Here is a 14,505-nt window from a genome sequence, read left to right on the forward strand (position 1 = left end):
TGGTTTCCACTAGATTCCACAGCCACGTTCTGCCTCCCGTCTGGTTTCCACTAGATTCCACAGCCACGTTCTGCCTCCCGTCTGGTTTCCACTAGATTCCACAGCCACGTTCTGCCTCCCGTCTGGTTTCCACTAGATTCCACAGCCACGTTCTGCCTCCTGTCTGGTTTCCACTCGATTCCACAGCCACGTTCTGCCTCGCCTCCCGTCTGGTTTCCACTAGATTCCACAGCCACGTTCTGCCTCGCCTCCCGTCTGGTTTCCACTAGATTCCACAGCCACGTTCTGCCTCGCCTCCCGTCTGGTTTCCACTCTATTCCACAGCCACGTTCTGCCTCCCGTCTGGTTTCCACTAGATTTCACAGCCACGTTCTGCCTCCCGTCTGGTTCCCACTAGATTCCACAGCCACGTTCTGCCTCCCGTCTGGTTTCCACTAGATTCCACAGCCACGTTCTGCCTCCCGTCTGGTTTCCACTAGATTCCACAGCCACGTTCTGCCTCCCGTCTGGTTTCCACTAGATTCCACAGCCACGTTCTGCCTCCCGTCTGGTTTCCACTAGATTCCACAGCCACGTTCTGCCTCCCGTCTGGTTTCCACTAGATTCCACAGCCACGTTCTGCCTCCCGTCTGGTTTCCACTAGATTCCACAGCCACGTTCTGCCTCCCGTCTGGTTTCCACAGCCACGTTCTGCCTCCCGTCTGGTTTCCACAGCCACGTTCTGCCTCCCGTCTGGTTTCCACAGCCACGTTCTGCCTCCCGTCTGGTTTCCACAGCCACGTTCTGCCTCCCGTCTGGTTTCCACTAGATTCCACAGCCACGTTCTGCCTCCCGTCTGGTTTCCACTAGATTCCACAGCCACGTTCTGCCTCCCGTCTGGTTTCCACTAGATTCCACAGCCACGTTCTGCCTCCCGTCTGGTTTCCACTAGATTCCACAGCCACGTTCTGCCTCCCGTCTGGTTTCCACTAGATTCCACAGCCACGTTCTGCCTCGCCTCCCGTCTGGTTTCCACTAGATTCCACAGCCACGTTCTGCCTCCCGTCTGGTTCCCACAGCCACGTTCTGCCTCCCATCTGGTTTCCACAGCCACGTTCTGCCTCGCCTCCCGTCTGGTTTCCACTAGATTCCACAGCCACGTTCTGCCTCGCGTCCGGTTTCCACTAGATTCCACAGCCACGTTCTGCCTCCCGTCTGGTTTCCACAGCCACGTTCTGCCTCCCGTCTGGTTTCCACAGCCACGTTCTGCCTCCCGTCTGGTTTCCACTAGATTCCACAGCCACGTTCTATAAAAGAGATTGCTTCTTCTTTGCAAATGTCAATCAGTACAATAACATATGTTCTCTTAGCATTTGCCAATAAAATCCGTCCTAAATGCAAGGGGTTGTTTGTCATCTATAGCCCCATGATACCAGCTTAAAACAGGCTGACTAACTCTATACATTCATACTCCTATTGAATATGTGTTAACCGGTATTGTGACTTAGACCTAGGCCACATCTTGATTTACCCAGTTTATCAAAAGAGATATACACATTTGTACCGTTGTTGTTTTGTAGTTAGATTGGTAAGTCAAATGGATTGTCTCATTGATTCATTTAATGCATACATAGCTGTCTCTAAAACAAAATTGACAAACATTTTCAAATGTAATGATATTAAACAGCGTAGTAGCTGAGATGATCTGTCTGGATAAAGTGTCATTCTGGGACTTTTTGGCTAATACGCCTTTGTTTTTGTGTCCATGACGGTATCGGGTATCATGATATTTCAACCTGGTATCATGATATCATGACGACACTAGTACTGGACTGTAGTCTAATCTACTATGCCTTGATGTCCAAACTTGTCAAACATGGAAGTCTATGATTGGTTCAGATTTGGTTCGAACCAACCAAATTTGATTGTGTTTGGGCTCATTAAAATAATAGCCAGTGTGTAGAATAATACCAAAATATGCAATGGGAGGATAAGGTGTATTTCGACCTTTTTTGTGTACCTATTTAGGATACATCTCCATGAAGAGAATGATATTCATATCTGTAATTATGGATTTCTGTTTAGTTCAGATCCACTCTCTGTTACCACTGTTCCTGGGTATAAATCCACTTCACTTACTGTCGTTCATCAACCCAAAATATATATATTTTTCAAAGTGTCATGTCATAGCTGACACCCCATTTTCTTTCTGCAGACATTTTTGAATCTTAATCCAGAGCAGATATTTAAGAGTTTTTGGAAAACGTGGACACAACTTTTTGTCAGATTTTACCAAAATTCTGTTTCCAAACTTTGCAAATGCACAGCTCTTTCAGTAAATGTTTTGGTAAAATGTTATAAGTAGTCGTGCATAGAGTTGTATGGTTTGTTAAACTACAAAATCATTTTGAATTTTTTTGGCATACATTTGAAATGGAAAATCAGTCTCGGCGCAAATCCGTTACCTTGGAAATACCCTCAAGGTTAGAATGGGGGAGGGGACGCTGCTCCTACATCTGGTTACCATGGAAATACCCTCAAGGTTAGAATGGGGGAGGGGAAACTGATCCTACATCTGGTTACCATGGAAATACCCTCAAGGTTAGAATGGGGGAGGGGGCGCTGCTCCTACATCTGGTTACCATGGAAATACCCTCAAGGTTAGAATGGGGGAGGGGACGCTGATGCTACATCTGGTTACCATGGAAATACCCTCAAGGTTAGAATGGGGGAGGGGACGCTGATGCTACATCTGGTTACCATGGAAATACCCTCAAGGTTAGAATGGGGGAGGGGACGCTGATGCTACATCTGGTTACCATGGAAATACCCTCAAGGTTAGAATGGGGGAGGGGACGCTGATGCTACATCTGGTTACCATGGAAATACCCTCAAGGTTAGAATGGGGGAGGGGACGCTTATGCTACATCTGGTTACCATGGAAATACCCTCAAGGTTAGAATGGGGGAGGGGAAACTGATACTACATCTGTACCCAGGGGAAAATTCACCCCAGATCTCTTAAAGGTAGGGAGATGAAACAACATTTTATAATCCTAGTAGATGTAAAGAAACCAACCCCCTGCTCTCTCTTCCAGGTACGTGGGAGACTAAGGTGAGTAACCGGGAGAAGCGGCAGCAGAAGAGGAAGGAGAAGGGGCCTGATGGGTCAGGAAGCCCGGAGGGGGTGGAGGTACCTCACCGCCAGGTGGAGCAGCCCCCTCTCACCGCCCCGGTCAACAGGAAGAACAGAGGTATGCCATCTGTATTAGGCTGGTAACTTTCCCACGTTTCCCAGAAATCCTGGTTGGAAGATCATCAGAATCAGTAAGGAATAAATAGGAAATCTGTGACTCTGGGCATTTTGGGAAAGTTACTGAGAGCTTGCAACCCTAGCACTGACTCACTGTGTCTTTTGTCTTCATAAAGTGTGTCAGAGGCTCTCAAGGATATGTACCGGTGTGTAGTTAAAACATGTACTACATTGAACAGAGACGTGTGTAAGAAGCCGTTTACAGGGACAGTTTACAGGGACAGTTTATTCCAAAGCAGATGTCAGATTTCACTCCCTTCTTAGTTGGATTTGAACATCTGAAACTCCTTTCACTCATCTCCTGAGCAGGGCCCCGGTGTTATGTGATCTCCTGAGGAGGGCCCCGGTGTTATGTGATCTCCTGAGGAGGGCCCCGGTGTTATGTGATCTCCTGAGGAGGGCCCTGGTGTTATGTGATCTCCTGAGGAGGGCCCCGGTGTTATGTGATCTCCTGAGGAGGGCCCCGGTGTTATGTGATCTCCTGAGGAGGGCTTCCGGTGTTATGTGATCTCCTGAGCAGGGCCCCGGTGTTATGTGATCTCCTGAGGGCTTCCGGTGTTATGTGATCTCCTGAGGAGGGCTTCCGGTGTTATGTGATCTCCTGAGGGCTTCCGGTGTTATGTGATCTCCTGAGGAGGGCCCCGGTGTTATGTGATCTCCTGAGGAGGGCCCTGGTGTTATGTGATCTCCTGAGGAGGGCCCCGGTGTTATGTGATCTCCTGAGGAGGGCCCCGGTGTTATGTGATCTCCTGAGGAGGGCTTCCGGTGTTATGTGATCTCCTGAGGAGGGCCCCGGTGTTATGTGATCTCCTGAGCAGGGCCCCGGTGTTATGTGATCTCCTGAGGAGGGCTTCCGGTGTTATGTGATCTCCTGAGGAGGGCTTCCGGTGTTATGTGATCTCCTGAGGAGGGCCCCGGTGTTATGTGATCTCCCGAGGAGGGCTTCCGGTGTTATGTGATCTCCTGAGGAGGGCCCCGGTGTTATGTGATCTCCCGAGGAGGGCTCCGGATGTTGGGCATCCCTGATAGGTGCCTTTCAGAACCGCTGTCTGTTTGGTTGTCAGTGATTTTCTTTCTTAGTTCCCTTGTGAGCAACATTTTCAGTCTGTTCTCTCCATTGAGACAGTGTCTTCTCTTCCCCCGTAGAGCCCTTGCACCTGAGGACTGGGAAAGGAGATTCTATCACGACACCAGGTAAAGTACCGCTGTCTCCTAGTCTGATTCTTGTCCCGTCAATAACTAAACTGTTCAATCCTGTACAGACATATTTGATCCTGGACTGTCCTTTCCTGTAAAGAACACAGCTTGATGCATCCAGAGTGTGTCCGTGGAAGGATAACACACATATTCCCTAAGCCAAAGTAACACTGACCGATCCATGTCTCCCTCTAGTGTCCACCAGCTGGAGAGAGGAGCCGTCAGGGAACGCTGGAGGGTGGCCAGATATCTCCATGAAGCTGCCCACCCATATCTGCTCTTCAGACGGGGACAAGTGGCCGGCCATCCCTAAAGGACCCCGACACTTGAACTCCGAACCCACCTGGAGACAGGACACTGAAGGTAACCTACTGGGCTTAACCCTAACCCACCTGGGGACACTGAAGGTAACCTACTGGGCTTAACCCTAACCCACCTGGAGACACTGAAGGTAACCTACTGGGCTTAACCCTAACCCACCTGGGGACACTGAAGGTAACCTACTGGGCTTAACCCTAACCCACCTGGGGACACTGAAGGTAACCTACTGGGCTTAAACCTAACCCACCTGGGGACACTGAAGGTAACCTAGGCTTGGGTTTTGATGGTGGATTCATAATTTTGGTCCTGTTAAAAGTTTTGTTTTTTCCATTTTAAGAGGTTGGACTTTTAGCACGTATAGCATTTTAGCACATATAGCATTTTAGCACGAATAGCATTTTAGTACATATAGCATTTTAGCACGTATAGCATTTAGCACGTATAGCATTTTAGCACATATAGCATTTTAGCACGAATAGCATTTTAGTACATATAGCATTTTAGCACGTATAGCATTTAGCACGTATAGCATTTTAGCACATATAGCATTTTAGCACGAATAGCATTTTAGTACATATAGCATTTTAGCACGTATAGCATTTTAGCACGAATAGCATTTTAGTACATATAGCATTTTAGCACGTATAGCATTTAGCACGTATAGCATTTTAGCACGTATAGCATTTTAGCACGTAAGGTGCACAGATTGGTGTCACCTCGTCAGTCAGTATGCGTTACACCTGTGCTGGCTGCCATCTCGTTAGTGGGAAAGTGTTTCACCTGTTGGCCCAGGTGCTATTTAGGAGTGGCTGGCCCAGGTGCTATTTAGGAGTGGCTGGCCCAGGTGCTATTTAGGAGTGGCTGGCCCAGGTGCTATTTAGGAGTGGCTGGCCCAGGTGCTATTTAGGAGTGGCTGACCCAGGTGCTATTTAGGAGTGGCTGGCCCAGGTGCTATTTAGGAGTGGCTGGCCCAGGTGCTATTTAGGAGTGGCTGGCCCAGTGCTCCAGTGGAGTTTAAGAGATGTTGGGGAGACACTTCACATCAGCTGAGGTGTGAATTCAAGCTCAACCTTTGTAAGGTTGAAAGAAATGTGAGTTTTGGTTTTCCTTGTTCGTTTTGCTCCAAATTCTTTTTACTCCCTGTCCTAAGTTGTGTGTATTTTCACCGCCCTTCATCTAGGACCAACCCCCTGGGTCAAAAAGCAGACCTTCCTACAGAGCACAGTGGGCAGAAAGAGCTCACACCTCCTTTCGACGTAACATCATAAGTCAAGTCTGCGGTAGGAACTTCCCGACAAGTCTTTCTCTAAGATCTGCCTCGTCAAAATCTACCCAACAGGCAACCGAGAGAGAGCAGTGAAATTCTACACCATCCTCGACTAAGATCTGCCTCGTCAAAATCTACCCAACAGGCAACCGAGAGAGAGCAGTGAAATTCTACACCATCCTCGACTAAGATCTGCCTCGTCAAAATCTACCCAACAGGCAACCGAGAGAGAGCAGTGAAATTCTACACCATCCTCGACGAGCAAAGCAACAGATCATTGGTGGTTCTTCGATATCTTCAGGCTACAAGGCCCCAGCTCTCCCTACTCCCTTAAGACCTGCGCTGGAGTGATGGAGACAAGTAGGCAGAAGAGGAAACGGCTACCAGGTAGAATCTATGGATCTTCCACTGCCAACTCTCATCGAGTGTAATGACATCCAGAACAACCGATCTGAGAAATCAACTCCAGACGTAGCGCTCCACCATGCTCACCTGAAACCCCCTGCTCACCTGAAACCCCCTGCTCACCTGAAACCCCCTGCTCACCTGAAACCCCCTGCTCACCTAAAACCCCCTGCTCACCTGAAACCCCCTGCTCACCTGAAACCCCCTGCTCACCTGAAACCCCCTGCTCACCTGAAACCCCCTGCTCGCCTGAAACCCCCTGCTCACGTGAAACCCCTTGCTCGCCTGAAACCCCCTGCTCGCCTGAAACCCCCTGCTCGCCTGAAACCCCCTGCTCGCCTGAAACCCCCTGCTCGCCTGAAACCCCCTGCTCGCCTGAAACCCCCTGCTCGCCTGAAACCCCCTGCTCGCCTGAAACCCCCTGCTCGCCTGAAACCCCCTGCTCGCCTGAAACCCCCTGCTCGCCTGAAACCCCCTGCTCGCCTGAAACCCCCTGCTCGCCTGAAACCCCCTGCTCGCCTGAAACCCCCTGCTCGCCTGAAACCCCCTTGCTCGCCTGAAACCCCCTTGCTCGCCTGAAACCCCCTTGCTCGCCTGAAACCCCCTTGCTCGCCTGAAACCCCCTGCTCGCCTGAAACCCCCTGCTCGCCTGAAACCCCATGCTCGCCTGAAACCCCATGCTCACCTGAAACCCCCTGTTCACCTGAAACCCCATGCTCACCTGAAACCCCATGCTCACCTGAAACCCCTTGCTCACCTCATCCCAGAACTTGAACCCAAGGCTCTCATAATGCTCCTTCTTGGAAGAGACATTATCAGAGTCTACAAAGCGCGCAAGCAAGTTAATGGGTCCCATGACTCACCATACGCCCAGAAGCTTGACCTCGGGTGGGTCATAATAGGCAATGTCTGCCTGGGGAGCGTTCACAAGCCTCTCTCAGTGAGTACTTTTTACACAAACACTTTGGAGAAAGGACGCCCTACTCTCTTCGAGCCATGTCTCAAACTCTTCTTGGTGAAAGAGAGATTGTGGAATGCCCAAGCTCCCGATCAACCTGCATAAAGTCATTTCTTACAGTCCAAGATGCCGTCACCCTGCTCAAGAGAGCACAAGAGATTCTCGTCAACTCTAATCTGAGGTTACACAACATTGCCTCAAGAAAGGAGGTAATGGAAGCATTTCAATCTCAAGATCACGCAAATGACCTCAAAGATCTTGACATAGGGTCAGACACTCTGCCTATGCAGCGCAGCTTGGGTCTCAACTGGGACCTCAGGACCGAGACTTTCACCTTCAAGGTAGCCGAAGATGAGAAGCACTTCACACACCGAGGAGTGCTATCAACTGGGAACAGTCTGTACGACCCACTGGGATTGGTGTCCCCTGTCACCATTCAAGGCAAGTCTATTCTCAGGGAGCTCACAATGGCCAACGGCGAATGGGACTCCCCCCTGCCTCCAGAAATGGAGGAGCCATGAGTTGCATGGAGAGAGTCTTTGAAAGAGCTATGTAACCTACAAAGCCCTTGGGCCACCACTAAGGTCTCACCCTCAGAAGCGAGACGAAGAGAACTATGCATATTCTCGGATGCATCCACGAAGGCAATAGCGCGCCTTTGCCTACCTCAAAGTGACAGACGTCAAAGGATTGAGTCACATGGGCTTTTGTTATGGGTAAAGCAAAACTGACGGCACGCCCAGAACACGCGATTCCAAGGTTGGAACTTTGCGCAGCAGTCGAGGTGGCCGAGCTCATCACCTCAGAAATAGGAACTTGATGATACAACCTTCCACACAGACAGTGAGGTGGTGTTAGGCTACATCTACAATGAGACCCGGCGTTTCTACGTCTGTCAGTAATCGAGTCCATCGGATAAGGAGATCTACACGTCCAGAACAGTGGTGCCATCTACCTACAGATCAGCATACCTCTCAGACACAACCTGGCTCTCTGGCCCAGCGTTTCTGACACGCCAGTCTCTGTCTTGAAAGGGATGCTCCCCCCCCCCTCAGAGAGCTGACGTTTGCCCCCCAAGTGTCCACACTGAAGACAACTTCCTTACGCTTTTCAAGGTTCTCTGCGTGGAAGTCGCCGACTCGTGCCATCACTCACCTCATCCACATCCCTCGTCGCTTCAACACTACAGCGGGAAAAAACAGCAACTGTAAGGGCTGACACTACTGTCAGACAGCATGCACACCAGACAGATTCTCTCAGTCAAAGGATATCGTCATACGGACAGTCCAAGAGGAAATCAATCCAAGAGTTTCCTGAGTGGATCAGGAACCAAGGAAAAAATTCCCTAAGAAAGCTCTCTGAGAGCCTTAGATCCATTAATTGATAAAGACGGCCTTCTGAGAGTTGGGGGTCGCATCACAGAAGCAAAACTTGGACATGACGAGAAGAACCCCCTGATCATTCCGGGGAAGCATCACGTCGCAACTTCACTGGTGAGGCTTTAACACAAACGGATCCAACATCAGGGATGCCTTTTCACAGAGGGAGCCATCGGTACAACCGGTCTTTGGGTAGTTGGCGGTAAAAGGTGCGTGAACAGCATCATCCACCAGTGTGTCACCTGTCGGAGACTTCGCTGTCCTCCTTAGGCACAGAAGATGGCCAGCCTTCCTGCTGATCGTCTTTCCACCGAGCCTCCGGTCACCCATGTCGGCCTGGATGTGTTTGGTCCATGGACCGTTGCCTCTCCTCAGACAAGAGGCCTCGCCCACAGTAAGCGGTGGGCCGTCATATTCACCTGTATGAGCGCGAGAGCCGTTCATATTGAAGTCCTTGAGTCACTGGATACATCAAGCTTTATCAGCGCCCTGAGGCGTTTCTTCTCGATCCGAGGCCCAGCAAAGCAGATTCGTTCCAACCGTGGGACCAATTTCCTTGGGGCCTGCAAGGAACATAAGATCCCCTCGAACATCAACGACGATTCCTTGGATACCTACCTGTCAGAACAGGGCTGCATCTGAATATTCAACCCGCCACATGCCTCTCACATGGGTGGTGCCTGGGAGAGGATGATTGGTGTAGAATCCAGGATTCTCCTTGCTATGTTCCTCCAACAGGGTCATTCAACGCTAAGTCACGAAACTGCCATCATCAATGCCAGACCTCTGGTTCCAGTCTCTACAGATCCAGATGACCCCCTCATACTTACACCTGCTGCTCTCCTCACACAGTCCCTTCGAGTCCTGCTGGCGACTACGGAGCCAAGGACCTCTTTAAGCGGCAGTGGCTTCAGGTTCAACATCTTGCAAATACCTTCTGGGATAGGTGGAGGAAACCACCATACCTGTCTTCACTTAAGATAAGAAGGAAGTGGCAGTCAAACCAGCCCAACCCTGAGCTTGGAAGCATTGTGCTCCTCAAAGACAAACAAGTCAAGAGGAATGAATGGCCTGTTGGACTGGTCACTCAGGTCTTCCCCGGCAAGGGTGGTAAAGTCGAGGTTAGACTCTGCAAGCAAGAAGGAACTAAGCTCTTTCTTAGGCCCGTCCTTCTCCTCCCTCCAGAGGTCTAAACAAACAAGTTCTCTTATATGGACATTCCATAGTTATCAGAGTTCTAATACTTACCTATATTACTAACCTTGAATTTAGCTCCCCATAGTGTTGATCTGGAGTATTCCTTTACTGGGAAAATGGACCTGTTTGGATGAAGTTGTTCATTGCTGCCTCATGTAGAGTTCAGAGTGCTCTGTTTCAGTTGTCTGCTTACGATCTTCGTCCATCCATTACGTTGTACGCCTTAGGAAGCTTTGTCAGTATTTTCATTCCTTTTGCATACATCTTTCCGTTCAGAGCATTATTATGGATGGATGTTTACTTTGTGGAATAGATGGACAGCACTAGCTTAATTGCTACGGTGTGTTAGCCTAGCTTTTGCTTGTTGTCAGTGTGAGCAAAATATCAGGTTACGTTCATATCTAGTTTGTATTTTAGGACAGATTATATTGTTTTATGCAGACATTGTCTTTGTCTCACACTGTTTCAACTCAATACGTCTTGTGAACATGGAGATCATGCTTTGAGGATTATTGATGTGAAGGCGTTTATTTTGCTGTCTAATATGTACTGTAACGCATATGGAGGACAGTACAGTGTGTGTGTTAAGTTGACTATGCAAATAACTTGGAATTTCCTTATAAAAACATGAAGTGATGCAGTCTCTCCTCAACTCTGAGCCAAGAGAGACTGGCAGCATAGTATTAATATCAGCCCTCTGATTACAATGAAGAGCAAGACGTGCCGCTCTGTTCTGGACCAGCTGCAGCTTAACTAGGTCTTCCTCTGCAGCAACTGGACCACACGGCTGGACAATAACCAAGAGTTCGCTGTACCTGGCGTATGGCTGAGGTCGAAAAAGCCAAAATTACAACCGGTTATGGTCAATAACATCAGAGGTTGCACTGTTGGTCCCCATCAGTTGGTATAGCCCACCTTATTGTTCCCATCAGTTGGTATAGTCCAACTTATCATTCCGTTTAATACCCTTGTCCCCATCAGTTGGTATAGCCCACCTTATCATTCCGTTTAATACCCTTGTCCCCATCAGTTGGTATAGCCCACCTTATCATTCCGTTTAATACCCTTGTCCCCATCAGTTGGTATAGCCCACCTTATCATTCCATTTAATACCCTTGTTCCCATCAGTTGGTATAGCCCACCTTATCATTCCATTTAATACCCTTGTCCCCATCAGTTGGTATAGCCCACCTTATCATTCCGTTTAATACCCTTGTTCCCATCAGTTGGTATAGCCCACCTTATCATTCCATTTAATGACATTGTCCCCATCAGTTGGTATAGCCCACCTTATCATTCCGTTTAATACCCTTGTCCCCATCAGTTGGTATAGCCCACCTTATCATTCCATTTAATGACATTGTCCCCATCAGTTGGTATAGCCCACCTTATCATTCCGTTTAATACCCTTGTCCCCATCAGTTGGTATAGCCCACCTTATCATTCCGTTTAATGACATTGTTCCCATCAGATGGTATAGCCCACCTAATCATTCCGTTTAATACCCTTGTTCCCATCAGTTGGTATAGCCCACCTTATCATTCCGTTTAATACCCTTGTCCCCATCAGTTGGTATAGCCCACCTTATCATTCCATTTAATGACATTGTTCCCATCAGTTGGTATAGCCCACCTTATCATTCCATTTAATGACATTGTCCCCATCAGTTGGTATAGCCCACCTTATCATTCCCGTTTAATGACCTTGTCCCCATCAGTTGGTATAGCCCACCTTATCATTCCGTTTAATGACCTTGTCCCCATCAGTTGGTATAGCCCACCTTATCATTCCATTTAATACCCTTGTCCCCATCAGTTGGTATAGCCCACCTTATCATTCCATTTAATACCCTTGTCCCCATCAGTTGGTATAGCCCACCTTATCATTCCATTTAATGACATTGTCCCCATCAGTTGGTATAGCCCACCTAATCATTCCGTTTAATACCCTTGTCCCCATCAGTTGGTATAGCCCACCTTATCATTCCGTTTAATACCCTTGTCCCCATCAGTTGGTATAGCCCACCTTATCATTCCGTTTAATACCCTTGTCCCCATCAGTTGGTATAGCCCACCTTATCATTCCATTTAATACCCTTGTCCCCATCAGTTGGTATAGCCCACCTTATCATTCCATTTAATGACATTGTCCCCATCAGTTGGTATAGCCCACCTTATCATTCCGTTTAATACCCTTGTCCCCATCAGTTGGTATAGCCCACCTTATCATTCCGTTTAATGACATTGTTCCCATCAGATGGTATAGCCCACCTAATCATTCCGTTTAATACCCTTGTTCCCATCAGTTGGTATAGCCCACCTTATCATTCCGTTTAATACCCTTGTCCCCATCAGTTGGTATAGCCCACCTTATCATTCCATTTAATGACATTGTTCCCATCAGTTGGTATAGCCCACCTTATCATTCCATTTAATACCCTTGTTCCCATCAGTTGGTATAGCCCACCTTATCATTCCATTTAATACCCTTGTCCCCATCAGTTGGTATAGCCCACCTTATCATTCCGTTTAATACCCTTGTTCCCATCAGTTGGTATAGCCCACCTTATCATTCCATTTAATGACATTGTCCCCATCAGTTGGTATAGCCCACCTTATCATTCCGTTTAATACCCTTGTCCCCATCAGTTGGTATAGCCCACCTTATCATTCCATTTAATGACATTGTCCCCATCAGTTGGTATAGCCCACCTTATCATTCCGTTTAATACCCTTGTCCCCATCAGTTGGTATAGCCCACCTTATCATTCCGTTTAATGACATTGTTCCCATCAGATGGTATAGCCCACCTAATCATTCCGTTTAATACCCTTGTTCCCATCAGTTGGTATAGCCCACCTTATCATTCCGTTTAATACCCTTGTCCCCATCAGTTGGTATAGCCCACCTTATCATTCCATTTAATGACATTGTTCCCATCAGTTGGTATAGCCCACCTTATCATTCCATTTAATGACATTGTCCCCATCAGTTGGTATATTCCACCTTATCATTCCCGTTTAATGACCTTGTCCCCATCAGTTGGTATAGCCCACCTTATCATTCCGTTTAATGACCTTGTCCCCATCAGTTGGTATAGCCCACCTTATCATTCCATTTAATACCCTTGTCCCCATCAGTTGGTATAGCCCACCTTATCATTCCATTTAATACCCTTGTCCCCATCAGTTGGTATAGCCCACCTTATCATTCCATTTAATGACATTGTCCCCATCAGTTGGTATAGCCCACCTAATCATTCCGTTTAATACCCTTGTCCCCATCAGTTGGTATAGCCCACCTTATCATTCCGTTTAATACCCTTGTCCCCATCAGTTGGTATAGCCCACCTTATCATTCCGTTTAATACCCTTGTCCCCATCAGTTGGTATAGCCCACCTTATCATTCCATTTAATACCCTTGTCCCCATCAGTTGGTATAGCCCACCTTATCATTCCATTTAATGACATTGTCCCCATCAGTTGGTATAGCCCACCTTATCATTCCGTTTAATACCCTTGTCCCCATCAGTTGGTATAGCCCACCTTATCATTCCGTTTAATGACATTGTTCCCATCAGATGGTATAGCCCACCTAATCATTCCGTTTAATACCCTTGTTCCCATCAGTTGGTATAGCCCACCTTATCATTCCGTTTAATACCCTTGTCCCCATCAGTTGGTATAGCCCACCTTATCATTCCATTTAATGACATTGTTCCCATCAGTTTGTATAGCCCACCTTATCATTCCATTTAATGACATTGTCCCCATCAGTTGGTATAGCCCACCTTATCATTCCCGTTTAATGACCTTGTCCCCATCAGTTGGTATAGCCCACCTTATCATTCCGTTTAATGACCTTGTCCCCATCAGTTGGTATAGCCCACCTTATCATTCCATTTAATACCCTTGTCCCCATCAGTTGGTATAACCCACCTTATCATTCCGTTTAATACCCTTGTCCCCATCAGTTGGTATAGCCCACCTTATCATTCCATTTAATACCCTTGTTCCCATCAGTTGGTATAGCCCACCTTATCATTCCATTTAATGACCTTGTCCCCATCAGTTGGTATAGCCCACCTTATCATTCCATTTAATGACCTTGTTCCCATCAGTTGGTATAGCCCACCTTATCATTCCATTTAATGACCTTGTCCCCATCAGTTGGTATAGCCCACCTTATCATTCCATTTAATGACCTTGTCCCCATCAGTTGGTATAGCCCACCTTATCATTCCGTTTAATACCCTTGTCCCCATCAGTTGGTATAGCCCACCTTATCATTCCATTTAATACCCTTGTCCCCATCAGTTGGTATAGCCCACCTTATCATTCCATTTAATGACCTTGTCCCCATCAGTTGGTATAGCCCACCTTATCATTCCGTTTAATGACATTGTTCCCATCAGTTGGTATAGCCCACCTTATCTTTCCGTTTAATACCCTTGTCCCCATCAGTTGGTATAGCCCACCTTATCATTCCAT

The 14,505-nt window shown here is 47.8% G+C and overlaps 1 protein-coding gene across 1 annotated transcript in view; it reads left to right on the forward strand.

The window, feature by feature from the left end:
• LOC129858312 (protein LYRIC-like) overlaps positions 1-14,505 on the forward strand; it is a 40,461-nt gene that overhangs the window by 16,708 nt on the left and 9,248 nt on the right. The window contains exons 4-6 of the mRNA XM_055927460.1: positions 3,077-3,232; positions 4,438-4,485; positions 4,684-4,851. Of these exons, the coding sequence (XP_055783435.1) occupies positions 3,077-3,232; positions 4,438-4,485; positions 4,684-4,851 (372 nt within the window). The remainder of the gene's footprint in view (positions 1-3,076; positions 3,233-4,437; positions 4,486-4,683; positions 4,852-14,505) is intronic.

Source organism: Salvelinus fontinalis, chromosome 6 (genome assembly GCF_029448725.1).
Source record: "Salvelinus fontinalis isolate EN_2023a chromosome 6, ASM2944872v1, whole genome shotgun sequence".
Taxonomy (NCBI): Eukaryota; Metazoa; Chordata; class Actinopteri; order Salmoniformes; family Salmonidae; genus Salvelinus; species Salvelinus fontinalis.